Source organism: Gracilinanus agilis, chromosome 3 (assembly GCF_016433145.1).
Source record: "Gracilinanus agilis isolate LMUSP501 chromosome 3, AgileGrace, whole genome shotgun sequence".
Taxonomy (NCBI): domain Eukaryota; kingdom Metazoa; phylum Chordata; class Mammalia; order Didelphimorphia; family Didelphidae; genus Gracilinanus; species Gracilinanus agilis.
The window spans coordinates 126,332,168-126,355,201 of record NC_058132.1 but is presented as its reverse complement, the minus strand read 5'-3'; the positions used below and the strand labels follow the sequence as shown (position 1 = coordinate 126,355,201).

Below are 23,034 nucleotides of genomic sequence, written 5' to 3'. Positions count from 1 at the left end.
ACCTATATTACGTATGTCAAGTTTGTTTCAAGAAATGACTTCTATTATTCCTGGTGCATAATCATTTATATTAAATATAAAAATACATTTATACAAAGAAAAAGACTATCATAGAGTATTTGTTTTTTATTTCCACCTAAAAAAATCTTAGGTTTTCATTCAATCTCAGAAGTAAAAACATACCCAGCTTGTGCAACAAGTGCAGAGTTGAAATTAGAACTAAATGCAGATGCAAATCCTGGCAGAACTGGAGCTGGCGATGGAGCTGTAGCAGCTGCTGGCAGTGGTGCTACTGCTGCAACTGTGGATGATGCCTGGAACCCCGGGAAGGAAGGGAGTGCAGGAGTAACTGTTGGAGTATTGGAGACAGGGAAGCCATGATAGGACGGATTTGAAGATGGTAGAGGTCCTTGAGGAACAGAGAAAAGGGATGGCACAGCAGTTGACAAGTTGAGGGGAAACGGTGCTGCTGAGACAGGGGCTGAGGCTGGAAGACCTGAGATAACCGCTGCTGTAGAACTGGGATGAGGGACCGACGAGGTGGAAGCAGTTGTAGAAGGAGTGGCTATTAATGACCCAGGAAGAGTTACAGAAGGATTAAGTGCTGGGTTACCAGTGAGAGGAAAGTTATTGGTCAGAGAAGTGAAAGGAGGAAGAGCAGTAAACACTGGGGCGATTGGTGTGGAGGAGCCATGAGGGGTCAAGGAGAGAGGGGTGGAACCGTTGAGGGGAGCACTCAACGAGGAGAGACCTGATAATGTTGGATTAAGGCAAGTGGACAAACTAACTGGCACTGACGCTGCTGCTGAAGTAAATGCACGGCCCAATGCTGCCGACAGGCCTAAAGTGCTATGAGAGGGATTCGCGGGATGGGACGATGGGCCTTTGAAAGCTGAAGGAGTCGGACTTGTAGGCTCAGTTTTGACCATGACAGGAATACTTGTAACAGGGGTAGCTGGAATCTGCAGCTCTGGATTACCTGGGTGAGAGCCATGCAAAAGAGAGGCCGAGGAACCACAGCTAACTGGCAATGCTGTCGATGATGATGTAGGAGTGGCTAAAGGAGATTGTGCTGGCAAGGAAGGGGGAGTGGAAGTTGGATTGGCTATGGAAGGTGATGGAAGACCTGGGAACATGGCCATGCCTGGAGTGGCAGACCTCTGGGGGGTTGATGTAGCTGATGGTGTGTAGCCCTTGTTAAGGGATGAAGCAGGAGAGTCAGAAGTTTGATTAGTGAGAGAAGATAATGAAGCCAAAGCAGAAGAGTTGATTGAAGATGTATCATTTGACGTCAGAAAGCCTTTCAAGACAGACAGAATAGGATTATTCAGCCCAGGAAGGCTGGTGGCAGGACCACCAGCAATTACAGAGGGAGCTGGGCTAGACACCACTTGGGGAGTAGGTGTTAAAGACAAAGGGAGCCCAGCAAAAACTGATGATAGTGGAGCAGGATTAAGGTTATTAGTAGAAACAGTTGTAGAAGTAGCAGGGAAAGGGAGGCTATTAAAAGGAGCAGAAGAGGAAGCAAATGCTTCATTGGGAACAGGAGGAGCACAGGGTGTAGCAGAACCCTGTGGGGTAGGAAGAGGAGCAGTTGTAAGACCTGACATTGGAGTCAGGCCAGAAAAAACTGTAGGGATAGAGGTTGAAGTTGTATTATGTACAGATGTAACAGGAACACTGGGCAGGGAGAGGGTTTTGATGACAGTTGATGTTGGGATTGATGACTGAGGCGTATGGATGGTTGAAGAGACCTGCCCTGGAAACACAGGAAGGATAGGAGTGGAAGAGTTCATCCCAGAAATGACTGGAGTTGCTGGTGCTGATGGATGATTTGCCGCCTTCACTGGAGATGGGGTAGGGACTGGAGTAGCAACAGGTGTTGAAGGATTAGAACAATGAGGAGAGAAAAGCTGATTCGAGTGGGAGGAAAATGCTGGAAAGAAAGAAAGAAAGAACATTAGCACCACTGTGAAATTTAAGATTTATTTATATTTTTAAACCCTAACCTTCCCTCTTAGAATCAGTACTGTGTATTGTTTCCAAGGCAGAGGATCAATAAGGGCTAAGCACTGGGGGTTAAGTGACTTGCATGGGTTCACACAGTGAGGAAGTATCTGAGGCCAAATTTGAACTAGGGACCTCCTGTTGCTAGGTCCACTGAGCCACCACTTAAGATATATTTTCAAAATAAGAAATGACAACATAATGTCTACAATTAGTGATTTTTTTTTCTGCACATAAACAACAAAAGAGTTTTAATATACTATGATCACAGAGATAGCACAGTACAATTAGAAATAAACTGGAGTCCCGGGCTCAAGTCAGAGCTCTAATGGCTGCTAATTATGGGACCCTGCTCAAACACTTCATCTTACTGAACACTTCAGATCAACATCTGTAAAAAATGTAATGATTCCTACAGTATTAATTTCAGACTTCTTGTGAGAAAAATACATGGTAAGCTTATTAATTTTGGGGGGGGTAGTCAAGGATAGTGGGTCCTGAAACTGTGTTTCTACTCATTAAGAAACTATGAAAATAGAAACTGCTACCACCAACACAGATAAAAAATTCATGTTTTAGAGTTGGTATGGGACACTAAGAAATTAAGTCACATGGGCTGGCCTTGAACTCAGGTCTAAATGCATCAAGGCCAGGGCTCTTGTCACTATATCATACTACTTCCCTTAAAAATAAACAAATAACAATTAACAGAACACAATTTTAAAAATAGTAGTAATCCTTTCAGTAAATTAAACACTTACTTGGATTTTGAGGTTTTGATGGATTAGATATTTCTTCATTTTCTGTAAAGAAAAAATTAGAATGATTTTAAGGTCCTAGAACTGTTTCCACAACTGATTAAATATGGGAATTGCATGAATAAGGTATATGCATTGTTTGTTATGAACATTCTACTGTTTCACAGTAAAGGAACAGATTCTGAGAATAAGAAGGGAACACAAGGGCCACCTATTCTGCTGTGCTTACATTGTTAAACTCACTATAACATTTCCAGAATTCTTCTCAATCCACAAAGGTTGTGGCCCTATTTTAGTCCACAAAAGAATGTACTTCAGGTATTAATAAATGCATTATTTAAACAGAATTATGATTTGGGATCCATGATTCAACACCACATCTTTATTTCACACCATCAAAATTATTTAGGGCCCTAAAAATCCAGAAAGAAAGGACCTGGTTTTGTAGGGACAGAGACTAATTTCCCTTGCTGATCTAAATCTATGATCCTAATTTCTTAGACATTTGAGAGGTTCTCTTAATGTGCATGTGTCCATATTTTCCACAACTGTTAAAACAAAATGAAACAAAATAAAAACATGGGAGAAGTGACTGAAGACAGTTTTGTCTAGAGGAGTCAGGAAGACCTGGGTTCAAAGTGAAGACCCAAAGTTCTTGCCATCAAAGTCCTTGGCATTGTCAAGTGGTCCAGCTTCAGAAACTTATATGATTTTATGAGTGAAAATGATATTAAGAAATAGGCATAACATCTGCTTTTGCTGTGAAACTCTGAGGACTATGGATCTTTTCCATTTGATTTGCAGCTGAAACCTTCCATATGTATTATCTACCCCATAAGAATGTGAGCTTCTCACAAGCAGGAATTTATATAGCCAGCACTTAACACAGTGTTTTACATGTAAGAAGTACATAATAAATATAAAGCCTTTTCCATTCAATATATTCATTCACATCCCACTTCAGACACTGTCTATACTGCCCTGGGCAAGTAATCTAACCCCTCTGTGCCTTAGCTTCCTCATCTATAAAATAAGAGTTGGACTCAATCTCTCGGGCCTCTTCAGATTTCAATTGTGTCCAACAGATGGCAGTCCAGGTTCAAGCTTTCTTGGTAAGATCTGGATCAATAATCATTACTTTGATCTACCTGACCACAACTGAGGGAAAGGCTTCTCTGCTCTGGCCCCTGTGACTCTGCACAGTCTTGTGCCTGACATTTCTCAGCATTCATCCAGCAACAGGGGTCATTTCCCCAATTGAAACTTTCTTGTCATTGCTCTAGTACAGTGATGGGCAAACTTTGGCCCACAGGCCAGATGCGGCTCCCTGAAATGTTCTGCCCCAGGACATTATTCCTAATCTGACAAATACAATGAGTAGGATACAATACAATGAAACTTTGAAAGAGCTGCCTTTGAAACAGACTGACAGATGAGCATTTCCTTTCCTTTGGCCCCCTCTTTAAAAAGTCTGCCCATCACTGCTCTAGTACTATCCTCTTCAGTCTTCCTGTGCATCATGGGAAATGGCTTCTCAAATCTTTTCCACCTCAGATTTATTATATATCAAAGAGCTGGTCAAATCCTTATGGCAAAGGCCTGTCATACCTAGGCTAAGATCACATTAGTTTCTATGAACTGCCATGCACAATAATTCATAATGAAACTTTAAAAATTATTTTCTATACAATTCAACCATATCTCCAACTTCCACAATTTGTAGAGTGGTTAAAAAAACAAAAAACCTACCATTAATTATGGACCATTATATATCCTGATGAAACATCATCTTGGATTTTTTTCATCACTAAGTCATATGAATTATGATACTAAGACAAGAACTACAGACTCACATCACCTGCACATCTTACAAGTGTGCCATCTATGTCTTCATCCAGTTCACTAATAAAAATACTGAACATCAAAGGACCAAGGACAGATGCCTGGTGACACAGTACTCCAGACCTTCTCACAAACTTACAAACACATTAATAGTAGCTTTGGCCTTTCTCATTCAACTAATTCCAGCTCCAAAGAGTTATACTTCTAGCCCAATGGTATCAAACTCAAATAGAAAGGAATCCCGGCTAGTGGCATAATGACTTAGAAAACCACCAATTTACCTTTATTTATGTTGTACTGTATTTTATATTGTTCAACATTTTATCAAGATGTTTTAAAGTTTTGCTGGCCAGGCTCCAGGGGACGAGTTTGACACCTCTCTTCTATGCTATATAACTGCATCTCATCCACAAAGATAGAATCAGAAGCTTTAGTTGCTCTGGTGAAATACTCAGCAATACTCTATACAGCATTCCCTAACCATCAGTCTGATATTCCTGCCCAAAATGGAAATAAGATTAATCTGGAATCATCTGTTCTTGATAAAGCCATGCAGATATTCAGTGACTCCCTTTCTATGTCACTTTTTATTTTTCCCATTATCTTTTAGCTCCTAATGTTTCCATCATAAGAAAATAAAAAAAGCAAAGTCTATCAATTTTTAAAAAAAAAGAAACAAAAAGTGACAAAATAATGCTCAGATACAAAAAGCATCTTAGCACTATTACATTCTTATTAATCTCTGACTGTTTCAGGAATTTTGAGTAACCTGTTTTAAATCACTTCAAAAATATATGGTTATACGCAATTGTGCATTTAAAAAAAGTAACCCTGTGGATAAAAGAAATGATATACTGTTAAAAATCTATGCTGTAAGACTCTTCTTACCTGTTGCCACTGGGTTAGGAGTATATGGAGGTGGAGGTGGTACTCCTGGAGCTATAACATTGGCCAATGGTACTAAACCTGCATTGTTGTAAGCACCTAGAATATATATATATATATAAGGAAATAGATTTTGTTTCAAATAAAATAAGTTAATGTTACTTAATTTCAATCAAAATATTGACTAACTTTCAATGATATTCATTGTTATACTGACCAAAGCATCAAACTCAATAGGACTTATTTTATATAATGTAAAAAAATATCATTTAACATATAAAATAAACAACTGCTTCCAACTGGCATGGTAAAATATAGTAGCTGATGTAAGAAAAAACTCATTAAGACTTTGGGTAATTTTTAATAGAATATACTTTCAAAAATTCAATAAATTAAATGATGAACAAATTAAGTAGTATATACACACAAATCAAGTCAGAATCAAACAACATCTTACTTGGTGCAATTGTTGCATGAGGCCGGCAGGGGGGTATAGGATATGGAACAGGTTTATGTGGATTGTAAGTTGCAGGAGCCTGGATGTGGATAAAATAATTTCAGTAATTATAGTAGTAAAAAATCAAATATGAACTACAGCCAAAAAAAAAGTTCAAATAAACTGCAAGTGTCCTAGCATGCATACCAGATACTGTAAGATATTTGTTCCTGTCCAACTACTCAGTGGTAGTGATTCCTATCTAGTACCCAATTAGATTTCCATTTTAATCCTAAATTCCAGCCACTTAATTTATATACTCACATAAGTCACTTAACTTAGTCAATTCTTCAAATGTGAAATACCATGTATCAACCTCTTAACCATTAAGCAACTAATGAGGTGGTAACCCCATATTGTTTTTAGAGTTTTTTTAAAAAGCCCTAAAACACAATCAAGAAGGTAATAATTATATGGATCAAACCTGATTTCTTTCCTCAGAAAGAGAAAATGCACCTTCCTCTTTTCTTTACTGAGGCAGCTTCCGGTATGGAACATAGCACATAATGTTGACTTGGTTGATGCATTAGTTAGTGTAGCTAAATTGAATAGCCTATTTCTGTTCCCTTTTTTTATTAACTGCTACAAGGGAATGCTTTTGGGGGTGGAGAAGATAAAAAAAAAAAACCAAAGACTATCAACTTTTTTGAAAGAAAAAGAAAGAAAAAGTGAAAACCTAATACCTAGATGCAAAAAATGAAATTTGCGTGTAGCACCAATGACAGATTTTTCACAGATAATTAATGAATTTTTGACAATAGTGTCCTCATATCTCAAGATTCCTAAGAATGTATCACTGTATTTTTCTATTTCCACACATACTGGTTTACATGGTCCAAGTATCCGTGCAGCTATTCCTTTCCCTTCATTTGTACAATCTTCACCATCCTTTTTGATAGGAAATCCCTAAAAAAAGGAAAAAGTTACTCAGAACTAAACTATTCCAACGATAGAAGGTAGTATAACAGTATAACAAAAATAGTTTAATGGTATAATAATAAGAGTATAGTATAAGAAAAACAATATTGGGCCGAGTCAGAAGATCTGAGTTGAATTCTTATCTCTGGCACTAAACTAGAAATCATAAGCCTGGGGTGGTTATATACAAAGAACTTTTTATCTTTCATACAAGCATACTAGATTTAGAAGCAGTAGTGCTGCATCTGGATTTCAACCCTGACACTATGTAATCCTCAGCCAGTCATCTTTAAGCTCTTAAAGTAAGGGTCATATTTCCACTTTATCAACCCTTAAGACAATATGATTTCTGATTATAGTTCCATGCAACAAAAAGAAATATCCCTCCTTTTCCCTTTATTACTTGAGGATCTCTGATTTAACTGTAGGTCTTCTTTCAACAAACAAAACTATTAAATACAGCTCCTTTAGGAAATGGACTTCAAGAGATGTTGTAGCAGAAAAACTCAATACACTGTAGCCAATATGGGCTTTTCTGGGATGATGAGGAACTAATCTTCAGTAGCTCCCTATTATATCTCAGGACAAAAGACAGTCTAGCATTTTAGGCCCTTCAAAAAGAACACAATTATAACTTGCCTCAGAACAAAGGAGCTTAAAGCATGTAAAATGCTTACAAAGTACTATGTAAATGTGAGCTATTACTACTATTTCCTTTCAATAACATTACATTGCAAAGAAACTGGACTATCAGATCTTCATTGAATTTGACCTTACAAGACAGCTTCACCAAATTCAAAGTCATCTCCTAATGGCCAAACCATACCCCTTCTTCTCCCTCAACACTGCTCGGAATTGTAACCAGTCTTCCACAGTTTAGTTCATACTCATACTATTAGTTATCCAGCCTCAGACACTTAACCAGCTATATGACCTTGGGCAAATTACTTCACCCTGCTTGCCTCAGTTTCTTCATTTGTAAAATGAGCTGGGGAAGGAAATGGTAAAACACTCCAGTATCTTTGCCAAGAAAACCCCAAATGAGGTCATAAAGAGAGGGGCATGACTGAAAACAACTGAAGAATGGCAATTAGTTTCTAAAATCTCTGGAAAAAAAAAAGGGGGCTGGGGGGACTGGGTGGGTAAATAGAGACAAACCAGTTCATTCTATGTCTGAATTATCACAATTTGTATACAATATTGTACTAGGACGTATAATAATAATGAACTTGCAATTCTGATGACAAAAGAGAATATTTACATTTTTCTACCATACATTTTCTTTACAAATTACAATTATATTAAACTTGTTCTTAACCCACAAAAGCATCATATAATTGGTTTGCTTACTGGGAAAGTTCCATTTATCTGACTGGGTTTCCCTTTAGGATATGGATTGCCAGGAATCATTCCACAAGAAGATATCATGGCATGAGGAGCTTTACAACCTCCCTTTAAAGCCTGCAATAATAAAAGCAAAAGGAAAATAAAAATGAGACCTTTTATAAACTCTCATGAAACAGCTAGTACTTGAATATGTCATAAAATAATATTTCAATAAACCCATTAAATGGCATAATAATCCTAAGAGAACTGAGAGAAGAGAACAGAGTATCAAAGATAGCTGCATGATGACACATAGGATTAACATTTACTTATTTATTAAATTTTTCTTCTTATAATCACTAAGAAATGACAGTGACAGCAGTGCAACATGGGGAAATTCCTTTGCCTCTGTGGGCCTCAATCATTATCTTTAAGATCAGGAAACTGGGAGACTAGATGATCTCCCAGATCCCGTTTATGTTTGAAATTCTAGTATTCTATAATATTGCTTTTTGTAACTATAAGTTAAATTCAAAAACACATGCAATTAGGGGCAGCTGGGTAACTCAGTGGAGTGAGAGTCAGGCCTAGAGACAGGAAGGTCCTAGGTTCAAACCCGGCCTCAGCCACTTCCCAGCTGTGTGACCCTGGGCAAGTCACTTGACCTCCATTGCCCACCCTTACCACTCTTCCACCTATGAGACAATACACCGAAGTTAAGGGTTAAAAAAATAAAATTAAATTAAATTAAAAAAAAAAACACATGCAATTATTTAAATAAAATCTCTATAAAATTACCTGCTCAAGAATTCTTCTACACCGCTTCTTTTCAGACAAGTTAATCCTGAAAAGATCTTCAATAAGGCGATAATTCTGTGCATCAATAATGTTCCTACCAGGAAAATAAAGTAAATTTATTTAAGTTATTTGAAGTTCTAAATGTACCATGGTATGAGAACTGACAATCTTTCTTTATAGAGGTGTAACTGTTTTTCACATACCACTGGAGAGAAAAATGGTTGAAAATTACTTATATAGTATTACTTAGATGAGTATTACTTACATTGCAATCCAACTAGAGCTTTATTTTATGATGGCTAGAAAATGTAACAAATAAAGTTGGCATAATTGCGATCAATTGAATGTGCACTCTCTCTACTTCTCTTGCAAAAGTGGGAAGTGCACAAACTGTCAGGTATGTTTTGTTTTGAATCTATTGCTTAGTTTTGCTGATTTTTTCTTTAAAAAAATTTTTTTTTGTTATAATGGATAGTTCTCTGGATGAGAGGACAAAGGATACAGGGGAAAATTTACATAACGTAAAAACAAATATCATTAAAATTTTATTTTTTAAAAAGTCATTAAGAAGTGATGCTTCATTTCTGTCAATTTCTAACTCTTTCATAACACTTGATAGCTTACAAATGCTTTTCCAACAACTCAGATGAAAAGAACTCAAAGTTCTTTATTATTTAACCAGTAATTACAAGGGGCAGACCTGAAATTACTATCTAAGACCACAAAGATATCATAAATCCCAAAAATGAAGTTTTGGATTCTTTGCTCTTTAACAAAAGACCATCTCTTTAAGAGGGCAAAATGAAACAGTAGAAAGTGAGTGGGATCAGGTGACCAGAATTAGAATTTTGGTACTACAATGTATACTACCCATGCAAGTTTGAGCAAGTTATTTAACTTTTGTAGTCCTCTGTAAAATGAAGGGTCGAATTAGATGACAACCTCTTTTTTCCCCCCTAAAATCCTTACCTTCCATCTTGGAGTCAATACTGTGTATTAACTCGAAGGCAGAAGAGTGGTAAAGGTAGGCAATGGGGGTCAAATGACTTGCCCAGGGACACACAGCTGGGAAGTGCCTGAGGCCAGATTTGAACCTAGAACCTTCTGTCTCTAGGCCTGGCTCTCAATCTACTGAGCTACCCATTTGCCCCCGACAACCTCTTTATTATCCTATGAACTCAATATGTAATAGAATAAAGCAGTTATATTCTCTTATGTGTTCTGGGAAGGAGCAGTAGGAAGTATTAAGAATTCAAAAGGAAAGAACTAACTGTTAAATGTAGAAAAGTAACAGTGCCAATTCCACAATCCAGTTTTGTGTTCTCAATTTGGGAATTTGCTTAATATGAAAAGGGTTCTATAATAAGTACAATGGCTTTTCCTAGGAGAAAGTAAAATAAAATCATAATTCTCTTTCACCAAACATCATCCAGCACTGTTTAAAATTCATGGTTACTAAAAGAAACATTTGCTAACTTCCTTAACAGGCTAATTGAAATCTTTTCATGTGAAACAAAAAAGGACACAAAGAATTACTCACGAAGCCAATAGTTCAAGAGCAACCAGTTTATCTTTACTGAAGGTGAAGCAATTGAGGATGTTGACTACTTTCACTGCAGGAACAGCCACCATTTTCTACAACAGAAATAAGAAAAAGTTAACAGACAAATTATTGCATTTATTCCCTTGCCTCTGGTCTCTTCAGAATGACATACAGTTTCTGTGGCCTTGGGGCAAGTCACTTCTGCCTCTTGAGTGTTTCAGATTTCTCATCTGTAAAATAAGGGATTGAACTAGATGGCCTCTAAATCTCTTTCCATCTCTAGATCTTTGAACTTATAGTGCCCTCTTCTCTCCAAAGTCACTATCAATTCAACAAAATGCCATTACTGTTAAAAAAATTTTTTTTAATTGGCTGGAAATAGTTGTAGAACACAAAAAGTCAAAATAAGAGTTGTTGTTTTTCTAAATCTAAAGATACAAGTCTAAATTTTAAGCCTGAAACTAAAAGTTAAATCCGATTAACATAGAAGCTTATATTATTTGTATGATTCTAAAACCAGCTACGTTAATGGTTCACTGCCTCCATTTTAACTGATTAATTTTGCCTAAATTTCACTCAGGGTTAAAAAGAAAATCATCAGATTAAGAAACCAAGATATATGGGGTTCTAGTCTCAGTTTAACTAACTTAGCATATGACACTAAGCAAGTGCTTTACTTTACTACTGAGGGACTTGGGTTTCTATATGTAAAATGGAGAATGGCTAAGAGGAGAATATAGCTTCTGTTTTAAATTTCTCATATACTTCGATTTTACTTTACACCATTACTTATGCAACAGTAGAGGCTGGAGGGAATATATGAGGTAAAAAAAGACACCATAATGTGGTAGGAAAATGCTAGACTTGCATAGTCGGGAAACCTGGGTTTTAGTATATGGGCTTTATAACCTTTATAACCAATAAGTTGTATTTTCTATGAAAGCTATTGTCTGACAGTTTTTTAAACTACCAAGTAACTTCAATAATCCCTGACTTCTTAGAATTCTAAAACTATGTTTTTATAAATACATAAGAAATCAAGAAACAGTGGAGGTTAGGAAATTTAAATATGTTAATATATCTTATATAATGCTACTTTATAGATCAGTTATGGGCAAACTTTTTAAAGAGGGGGCCAAAGGAAAGGAAATGCTCATCTGTCAGTCTGTTTCTAAGGCAACTCTTTCGAAGTTTCATTGTATTGTATCCTACTCGTTGTATTCCTGGGATTGAGAATAATGTTGCACAGCCCCACAGAACATTTCAGGTGCTCTCCACTATCTGATCCATGGGCCATAGTTTGCCCATCACTGGTATAGATCATATACAAATTAATAAATATAAATTTAAGAATTGAGTATCTATAATTATTTAAAGATAGGGAAAACTGAAGAGCCTCACAAAAAGTCATTTGAGTCACCCTGTAAAGACTTCTTTCAAGTAAGAGTTCTTAACCTAAGCTTCTCCAGTATTCTGGTACTTCTGTTTTCTATGATCTTTCAAATATCACTGACAGTGGCTCAGCAATCACAATCTGCCAGTTCTTTCAAGATCTCAGGATATAGTTCAGTTGCATCAAGTGATTTACATTTATCACGGACAACCAATTGGGCTTTTACTATTTTCTTACTTATCTTAGGCATCAAATTCCCTGGTTAATCAATTTTGTTTTATAATTTCCATTGAAAGGACATTCTCCTTTGCAAAGAAAACAGAAACAAAATAGGAATTAGGTAGCTCTTCTTTTTATCTGTTATTTATCACATCCCATCCTCCAAGCATATTCTCATATTCCTTCTTTGATCCTCCTTTTACTATCCATAAAACTAACACACACACACACACACACACACACACACTCACTCACACTCACTCTCACTCTCACACTCACACACACACACACACTCTCTCTCTCTCTCTCTCTCCACCCCACCCCCTTAGTTCCCCTTGCCAGCCTCCTCTCTTTTGAGGGTACAGCATTCCCCAAACTCTTTTTTATAGTACCATTCAACACCCTTATTATTTATCTTCTACTTTGCCTTGCTTTTATCTTCTATACATTTCTTTTTAAAAATCTAAGCTTTTGGTCACTTTCCTCTGTGCATCCACATGGGTCTCTGGCAAATACAATTTTTATTCTTACTGAGATGGTCCTTTGTGCCTTAGGAATTTAGTTCATAAGGATCTTCAATCTCTCATGGCTTGCCTTGATAAATTTTAATGCAAGGAATACTACCTCTTTCCACAGAAATTTTTGATACCATAAATGGTAGATACAATTCTTATCATTTCTGCCCCAGGTAGTAAGAATCAGGTTCAAAATAATATCTCCCCTTGTTGGCTCCACCATTTTGAAGCATGAAATTACCCTAAAGGTAAGTCAAGAAGTTATAAGCTGTTCCATTCTTCATGGACAGTTTCGGATGTCTAGAACTACTATATCATGTCTCAGGGCCAGGACTGTGAGCTGTTTCCTAAACTACCTTTTTGTCCACATGGTTCAGCGACTTGCCTTGGTCTATAGCAGAGGTCGGCAATGTATGGCTCTTGAGCCATATCTGGCTCTTTTGAGGGCCAGATATGGCTCTTTCTGCAGGAGCCATAAAGTCAATTTTTTTCAGGCACTATTACAGGAACACACACTGTGAGCACTGTACGGCTCTCACGAAATTACATTTTTAAAAATGTGGCATTTATGGCTCTCACAGCCAAAAAGATTGCCGACCCCTGGTCTATAGTATGCCCCAATGACTACATCATTTTTGATGTCTCTCTGCTCTTATCAGTACCCTAATATTTTCCATCTCTCTCATTTCTGAATTCTCTCACATGAATACCCCTTACTATATCACTCTACCTACCACTTCCTTTTACCTATCCCCATTTATTTTTCTGAGATATCTCCATCTAGAGACACAGTCTAGTTGATGTGGGGTGAAATATCCCATACGAATCCTGCCAAGTAGATGTATACAACCAAAAGAACATGGAAACAATAACTAGTTGATTAAAATGGGGCTACTTTTCATATAAGACATGAGTTGCTTAGATTAATAATTATGAGAAAATTCCTCATATCAGTCTTTAGACATAACCTAGGTCCTTGGGTTGGAGGTCTCTTAAGTACAGGTAGTGTAGTTTCATACAGGACTACGTTAAAACAGTGTTCAATTTCTAAACTTCCTTCTTTTGAGTCTGGCAGAAAAGAGCAAAACTTAACTTAAAAAATGCTCCAGAGTATTTAATATATAATTAGCATTCATCATTTACATTTCAGTTTGCTTCCTCCACCAGTAAGCAAATAGAGTGAACCATGGGTAAAACAACACAAACCAAAATGGACAATAGTTAAAGTGACATCAGTCCTCTGGAGACACGGGGCAACTACCCAAACAAATAACTTATTAAGTAATTAATCTAGAAAGCCTTCCTGAAAACTCCTATCCTCTCCCCCACCTCCTAACCTCCCTTAATTACTTACTATACTAGCAACTCTACCACTATATTCTCTTAGAAATAAAGCTTATTTCCTCGTAATGGAGTCAATTTGAGCCATCAGTCAATTCTTTGGATGAGACTCAATCACCTTGACATCATAGTCATGGGTATCATACCACCAAATCTCAATGATACCAGAAACTGAATATGTCCCTTGGCACTAGATGTCTTCTTGCCTAATCTTGGGCTATGCAGGTCTTACCACTGGTTCCTTGTATGGATTTGTTTTCCATCTGGGCACCTCCCGGTGTTTCAGTTGCTATTTTTCTCAACCCCTTGTAGTCCTTCTCCCTAGTATCCTTCTCTAGGAGCTATACAGGTGGTCTTCTCATGCCTCATGTCCTTTTCAGTTTATAGCTATTTTGATTAAATTAACAACAACACTTTTCATATTTACTCTTCTTAGTCTGTTAAGGGGTGCTCCATTCTTTGCTAGGAATCTGTCAACCCCAGACTGTAATCTGAGCCAGAATCCAAATCAGCCTAGTGTCAATACTGTCTCGAACAGGAAGCTAAACCAGAAGCTATTCATGTTCCTTTCCTACTCTTGAATATGATATGATAGAAGGCAATGTTGGGCTTGGTTAGCTGTGGAGTTTCAAGGAATTTATTTTACTTTTTGGAGCTTTAGTTTCCTCATCCTATAATGAAGGATCTGAACTAGATGATCATTAATATCTCAGTTTTTGCAACATGATTTCAAGACTATGTTGGGTATAAAATGTAATTTGTATTTGTATTGTTTTGAATAATTATCAGCTTCTTCAAAATGGAAATCCAACAATTCAAAGTCATTTTGCCTGATACGCAGGTTTCCAAACTGCTTAGAATTAAAAAGCTAATAACTAGGCAAAATATTATAACAAAGAAGAAATTTAAGTCATATATTCTAAGAGAGAAGGGAGTAAAATGCACTTACATGCTGTAATGCTTTCACTGCCTTCAGCTGGGGTTCAGCCCAAGAAAAGTATCTCAGTAATTCAACCACCTGAAAGAAAGAATAATTTAAACTCATGAGACTACTGCAAAATCAACTATATTTTAAAATAGCTTTTCTATGAGTCTTATGACTATCTCTACATCCTTCCTACTGTTTGTCCCAGAGTAATACTAGGTTCATGATCAAGAGACCTGAGTTCACTTGAGATATAAATAAAGTATTGGGCATATCAGAAAATTCCTATTTCTAAAATATCAAAAAAACTTTTCATACTGAGCTACAATATTAGTCATATGACTACAAAGACATTTTGGTTGATAATGAGCCAAGTGGAATAATTGCATATAAATATTAAATAAATACTGGTTTATAAAAGTTTTATTCAAAGACTAAAGAGATTCTGAAGCAAAGACATTTTGGAATCAATGTGCAAGGGTCATAACTTTAACTGGTGAAATAGACTATATAGCATTAGTAGCAAGATCTATTTTCCAAACAGCACAAGCAACAAGTGTATTTATCAAAAATAGGAAGAGAAGAATCACAACAGATTATGCCATTTGGGGATGGGGGAATTTTATCACTTGGAGCTGGAAAAGAAAAGAAGCTGTCTGGGATATCAATATAGAAATTGGGTTCATCATCTTATCAGGATAGTTTAAATGAATTTAAATCAAGAGAGAACAGTGCAATATCATTACTGTCACTGAGGCAAGAGGTGATGAAGGAAAAGAAGGCTAAAGTTAAATCTGGAGTCAGGAAGAGCTGAGCTTAAATCCAGTCTCAGACATTTACTAGTTTATTTGACCCAGAGCAATCTACTGAACCTCTATCTCAGTTTCCTCAAATGTAAAATGAAGATAATAATAGACTCTATCTCCAAGGGTTATGTGATAATATCTGTAAAGAACTTAGCATAGTGCCTTGCACAATGGAGGTGCTTAATAAATGTTTGTTCCTTTCCCTTCACCGATAACATTACCTGGTCTAGACTCTGCCTCCCCTTCTACCTCTCTTTAGCCTACAAGTATCTTGCTAACTAGTCCAATTGGAAAGCTGAAACAGTAAAAAAAAAAAAAAAAAAAAAAAACCCGAGTTTTAATCTTAATTTGACAACTTCTTGCATGACTTTACAAATACAATCTAGCTTCTCTGCACTTTATTGTCTTGTGTATAATTACCCCATCCTTACTGGCTACTAGTAGAAAAAGCTTAAGAAATCAAATTGGTGAAGATTTTTTTTTTTTTTGGTTCTTAGAAGTTGCTATATAAATGAGATCATAAATTTGCATACTTTAAGGTATGTGAATGGTAAGAATGCTTACACCTTTTTAAAAGGTTGCATTGTCAATGCAGTAAAAGCTGTTGTCTAGAACTTGACTAACCAGAAAATTTCCTAACCTAGCATCTTAATAAAAATCTATAACTACTCAGCCAACAGAAACACTGAAAATAAATCAGTAATACTTAATTGTCTTTGATGATTTTAGCTCAACAGAATATGTTTATTGTAAAAAGGAAAAATAGAGAACTTTTTCTTAAAACATTATACTGATAAAAAGCAGAACACTTTTTTTTTTTGAAAGGCTTAAAAAAATAAAGGGGATTTAAGAAGGTAAAGGACTTCTAAAAAGAAACCGGAAGACCTATTAAAGCAATAAAGTTTGATTATAAGATTACGGAATTACAAATCTAAAGTAGCCCCAGCATTACTACTAGAATAAATCTTGAAGCTGAAATCAGTTCTATTCCCCTACCTTCCCCTACACTTTTTTATTTTTTTAAGCCCCAATATCTTTTATATATATATATAGACATATATATATGTCTATATATATATATATCCTTCTATATAAATTTTTTTATTTGTTACAGGGCTAGGCAATGGAGGTTAAGTGACTTGCCCAGGGTCACACAGCTAGGAAGTGTCTGAGTCCAGATTTGAACCTAGGACCTCATGTCTCTAGTCCTGGCTCTCAATCCACTGAGCCATCCAGCTGCCCCCCTTCCCCTATACTCTTGCCAATGAAAAAAGAAAAAACACCAAAATAGAAATTCTTGAGAAATGCTGGTTAAACAAGTTCCAACATTTGCTACTCCTGGACCCATTTTTTCTTACCTAAATCTATACTTCTCTACTCTGTCCCAGAGATTTTCCTTTGCTAAGGAAATGAGAGGCCATTTCAGATTTCCATTTCTATTTGTAGTCTAAAAATGATTACTCTAATAAATACTTTTTAACTGGCCAACATAAATCCTCTGTTTCTAGATAATTCCTGCCATCCGCACACCTCCCTCAAATAACAAACCTGATAACAGTGATTAAATTATGGTACAGAGCTTAAAAATATTAGATTTACTCTGGGAATTGATAAAAGTTGTTGCTATTATTGTGACTAATCTAGAAATCAAAGTTTCAATCCATAAATTAGACTGCTTTTATATGGCTTTTTCTAGCAAGATATAAAGAATTTTAAAGGTTTTAAATAAACACAGCAGTAAATGAATCAGGGGCTCAAGTGATCATCAGGTATTAAGGTCTTTTACATGATAATATTGTCACAAAAACAGTTTCAATGCTAAAAACAAACAATAAAATCAAAAGGTACCTGTTCGCTAGAGAAGTATCCATGCACATATTCAATTGCTTTTAATTTGTACTCTGTTAAAACAGCCTAAAAAAAATGCACAGAACAGTTCCATTATATATGTAAATAGCACAAACCAGTAGCATTCATGAAAATTGTTCTGTAAAGTATCATCAAATACGCCTTGGTATCGTATCACTGAGCAGCAAGAACACAGAAAGTCAAGAAATGGTAGTCCATATAATAACAATAACAATAAAAACAGCTAGCATTTCTATAGTGCTTTAAAGTTTACAAAAAGCTTCACAAACATTCTCTCATTTAATCCTCACAATAATCCTGGTGCTGTTATCCCCATTTTACAGCTGAGGAAACTGAGGCAAAGAGAGTAATGAAGGGGTTTGCCTGGGCCACACAACAGCTAGTTTCAGAAGGATTTATACTCCAGTTTCTTAACTTCAAGTCCAGTGCCCTACGTATTACACCACTTGGTGGCCTGATTTGCAACTGAATAGGTAACCATCCCCCTACAACCACCCTGATAGGTGTGGTTCTATTACCTCAGTCTGAGAAGTTTTAGTGGTCTAGAATCCACCACCTCCAGCAGAAAAACATATTAACTGAAATTACCTCACTGAAAATATATTTTCTAATGACAAAAATGTATAAATAAAAACTTCCTAGAAATACAAATGGAAGATCTGGAAGGGATAGAATTAAAGTCAAAATGGTGGAGTAGTTCTGAGGATAACATAATTAAAATATCATCCTCCTTTGCTTTCTTCAATGTTATGATCAGTATCCTGTCACTCATTTGTAGCACTCAAAACACCATGGATTTTTCTACATTGCACTCATTCAAGTACTCAAGAACTTCTCCTTCAACCCACTTTTCTATTCAACTTTGAACTAAGTTTATTAAGTTTGATGAAGGAAAGCATATATTATAATTTCAAGAATCTGTGCTGTCTTTTGGGGAGGCCATATTCCTTACAAAATTTTTTATCATGTTTATAGAACATATTTTTATCCAAGTCTTTCTTAAAACCCAAGCAATATTAAATATAGTATATTAATGTGATTTCAAGGTTCTGAAGTATCTGAGGGTTCAACAAGTTATAGGCAGGAATTATATATATTATATATATACACAATATATATATTATATATATACACCTACAAATATATACACATATACACACTATAATGTATATTTTAAAAGTACATTGCCACACTATGAAAATAAATCACATTTTAAAAAATAATATTGGCTTGGGTTTGCATGATATGTTAAGGCAGCATGGTGAAATAGAAATTGGAATTAGGTAACCTGGGTTTGAATCCTAGCCTGCTATTTTTATTTGTGAGCTGTGATAAAAAAAATCAAACATATCACCTCTCTGGGCCTTTATTAATTCATCTGTAAAACAAAGGGACTAGATCAGATTTTCTTTAATGTCTCTACTTGCCCACTCACTGTCCAACAACCTAAAACACAGTCCAAAGTGTGGAGAAGAATAAGAATATAGTAGGTAGTAAGGTTAAGAAAGCTATTCTTTTTCTAGGAGATAGGAGTCTGAATAAATTTTGAGGAGTAAATTAGAATAACTGGGTACTTACTATAAATAGTCACAGAAAAAAGAATAGTAGGAAATAAAAATGACAAACTGGATGCTAAGTAAGACTGCAGAAACTTGCATCAGGAATATATAAAAGCCAGTTAAGATTTTCTAGGTAAGAATAAGTGCTAAAGAGGTGATATGGTTGTCATTCATAGAAAAAACTATTGGTTGAACTTACACCTGAATCATTAACTAAAAAGGAATTAAAAGAAGTTAAAATCATCTGTCGAATAAGAATTATTTTGTTTGTAGCTTAAGTACAGCTGGGAATTTGTATCTTTTACATTGTTTCTGTTCTAACTTCAGTATTTCAAATCACATAAAAAAATTATAATTAACCTGCTTAAATAAATATTTTAGATGCAAAAAACAAGCAATCAGTTATGTTACTTTTTATGTCTTTGGTTTAAATGAGCTGGTTATCTAGTTCAATCTGTACTTAAATAGGTATCCCTCAAACATTAATAAATGGTCATCCAGACTCCATTCCAACAAGGATAGAAAAATCATTAACTTTTAAAGAGCTCATTTTAATTTCATAAACATTTGGTGACTTAAGCCTGCTGCCCCAATCCACCCATGAAATATGAAGTAGAAAAAGGCCAAATCTTCAAGTGGCTTCCTTAAGACAGTAGAGAAGGTTGATAGGATTTAGATAGCAAGAGAGGGGCATAAGGAAAGGCAAGGAGAAAGTTAAAAAAAAAAAAAAAAAAAGACCAGAGTATTATATCCATAGAAACTTGTAAGGGCTTTCTTAGGTCAGAGAGAGACCACATTTAGCTAGACAGTTCATGTAACATTTGGAAGAGGAAGCCTGAAAAATTTGGGGGTCAAATTTTAAGTGGCCTTGAATATCAGGTTAAACAATGTAGCTTTACCCTGTGAGTGACCAGGAGGCACTGAAGGTTTCTGAATGGAGAAAAACATCACAGAGATATTTTTAGGAAGATTTATCTGGTGATATTAAGAATGAATTGGAGTGAGGGATGAATGGGAACCCAGAAACTAATAAGGAAACTAGTACAATCCTAGTACAAGGATAAAGTAATAAAGATGAAGAGAAAAGGGAAGGTTGAAAAGCGAAGAGGAAGAAACATAAACTAAACGGTGGTGATGAACTAAATCCACATTTATCTATGCTGTATTGTATTTTTACTTATTTTATTAAACATTTCCTAAAATCTGGGTTGAGTTTTGTGGGGCACTTGGTCCACTAGGGCTGAGAGTTTGACACCTCAAACTTAAAAGGCTGAAGGAAAGTGACTGGATTATTAGGAGTAAGAGAAGTATCAAAAGGGACTCAAAAAGACACAATGAATCTTATGAAAACGAACAGGGCTATCAGTGATGAGGAATAATATCAAATGATACTAAACATCCAGATACATTTTTGAAATTACAGATCAAAACCTAAAAAGAAATCTGCAAGTTAAAAGATAAACATGTAAAAGATGAGAGCCATCTGTACATTTCTAAGAAGTATGCTTTCACTTCCCTCTAAGTGAAACAAATAATACCAATATCTCCAGTTCTATCACACTTTGGTATTAATGCTCTATTACTACACTTGTTTCCTATAATAAATGAGTGGTGAACAATTTCTTTTTTTACCACATATTGCTGTGGACTTTTCTGATATTAATTCACCCATAAACATTGCTTAGAAATATTTTACAACCTTTAAGGGGGTGAGGTGGGGGGGAGGGTGAGAAACCCTTAAGATAACTTTAATGAAAGTAATAATAATAAAGTGAAACAAGTCTTGGCACACTTCTAACTGGATTTTAGTCTCAGCTTTGACAGTTATTAACTGTGAATCCTTAACATCTGTTAGCTTTAATTTCTTCAGCTGCAAAATCAAGGATTGACTAGACTCTAAGGTCCCTTTCAATCGTAAAATTCTACAACTACTTTTGACTGAAATTACCTTCACTATTTGACAAATGAAGGTCTTACTATAAGATTCCTGATGTAACTTTCCAAAAGAAGGATTGCAATAGCCATTCCAAGTCCTCATCATTATAGAATAGCATTCTGATCACAGATACTGAAAGACTTATAGCTTCTCAGAAGACACATGAAGTTTCCCATCCAAATCCAAGTACATTAGAGTCTATTTTTGTCCAATTTTTCATTTTAGAAATGAGAAAACTACCAGGATGATGATGTAAATGTACCTAGTTGCTTTCAGAGTCAGGAATAGAATCCAAGTCTGCAAACTTCTAGTCCAGTTTCTTTCTACTATCACCATTTAATACCTTTGGGAATGAATGTTTCAAGTTCTAGTCTTAAATGGAGATCTAAGTATTATGATCAGATTTTATATGGGAGAAGAATAACCTATATTGAGATAAAACTAAAAATCCAATGCTTTATTGGTGAGGGACACAGTTATGCAAATATGGGTTTTAAGTTCTTATTTCCTTAATATATTGATAGTTAAAATATTTCAACTATAAAACACATAGCACAAAGTAATTTTTAAAGTGGGTTAATCTGCATGTGTCTGCATTACAAAGTGTCACAAGCCACTGAAGAGTACATGAAGTTTACTTTCACTGTTGAGGACCAAGAATCCTCTTTTTTTTTTCCAAGTGATTTCAGTTATTCAATTTCATGCTGAAACTAAAAACATCCACTAAATAACCAGCATGCCTCATGTAAAAAGAAATACAAGAACATCTATGAATAACAGTAAAGGGGCATTTGAAATCAGTTCATATTCTAGGTCTCTGGCTTCACTAAGACCACCTGATCTCACCCCCTCTCTGAGCCCATAACATGGATGTCTACATCATTTTGCAATTATGTAGTCCTTCTAAATCTACTTCTTATTAAAAAAAAAAGCTTCCAATTGTTCCCATTATTCCTAAAGTTCTTTTGTAAATCATCTATTTGAAATTGAGAATTTTCTCACTGAATCAATGTTACATAAAAAAAAAAAAAAGGAGCAACTACTATTTTATGTTTTGAAATGGTTTGAAAACACTTTAAGGTTTATAAAGTATTTTGCTTACATTATCTAGTTTTCATCCTCACAATCCTATGAAGTATTACAATCTACATTTTACAGACCTAACAGAACTAAGCTTCAAATGAGCTTAAGTGAGGCACCCATATTCATAGCTATAAGGTATCTGAAAGAGGATTCAAACTCAGGCCTTCAACTAAAAATCCAAGACTTGTTTCACTATTTAATGTCAGACTACCTTATAAAAGGCACAATGTTGATGAAGTACTAATAATGAGCACTAGTCTGACTTCTGGATCCTAGGAAGAAAAAACATTGATAATCTTTTTTATTTCCCCATCTATAAACTTCCTATTGTTGCCCCACTCCTCAGAGCCTCAAGAGACTTACAGATCTGGATCTAAAAGGGACCTTAAGAGTCCATCTAGCCCAAACTCCATGTTTACAAAGGAAATTAAGTCCCACAGTGGTAAAGTGATTTTTCTAAGGTCACTTGGAGTAACCAGCAGTAAGCTTCAGAAATGGGATCTGAATAAAGATCCTAACTCCAATGTCCTATCCACTATAGTGCCATGCTACTTCTAAGTCCCTTATTCTACCAGACTGTTTCGCTCAAAGAGTTTTTGAAGTCAAATATCCCAAACAAAACTCCCATTTTATTTAGATTCTCGAGAAACCCTTACCTAAGATGGCTATAAAATCTAGTTGAACATAGTTTGACTGTCTGATAGTCTGGCACTTGCTTTCATTTGACAGGCTGGTTCAGACAGATAGTTCCAATTTTTCAGAGCCTCTTCCACAAATCATTTACTCTAAGAAGGTAAGCACTCTGAGGATAGGAG

General features: G+C 35.7%; 1 protein-coding gene across 1 annotated transcript in view; it reads right to left on the bottom strand.

Moving 5' to 3' along the window:
- Nucleotides 1–23,034, bottom strand: part of PROSER1 (proline and serine rich 1) — a 28,117-nt gene that overhangs the window by 2,283 nt on the left and 2,800 nt on the right. Inside the window, exons 2-11 of the mRNA XM_044666069.1 lie at nt 17,621–17,686; nt 14,991–15,059; nt 10,571–10,665; nt 9,031–9,124; nt 8,257–8,367; nt 6,811–6,894; nt 5,950–6,028; nt 5,496–5,591; nt 2,769–2,810; nt 184–1,936 (exon numbers count right to left, since the gene is read on the bottom strand). Of these exons, the coding sequence (XP_044522004.1) occupies nt 184–1,936; nt 2,769–2,810; nt 5,496–5,591; nt 5,950–6,028; nt 6,811–6,894; nt 8,257–8,367; nt 9,031–9,124; nt 10,571–10,665; nt 14,991–15,059; nt 17,621–17,686 (2,489 nt within the window). The remainder of the gene's footprint in view (nt 1–183; nt 1,937–2,768; nt 2,811–5,495; nt 5,592–5,949; nt 6,029–6,810; nt 6,895–8,256; nt 8,368–9,030; nt 9,125–10,570; nt 10,666–14,990; nt 15,060–17,620; nt 17,687–23,034) is intronic.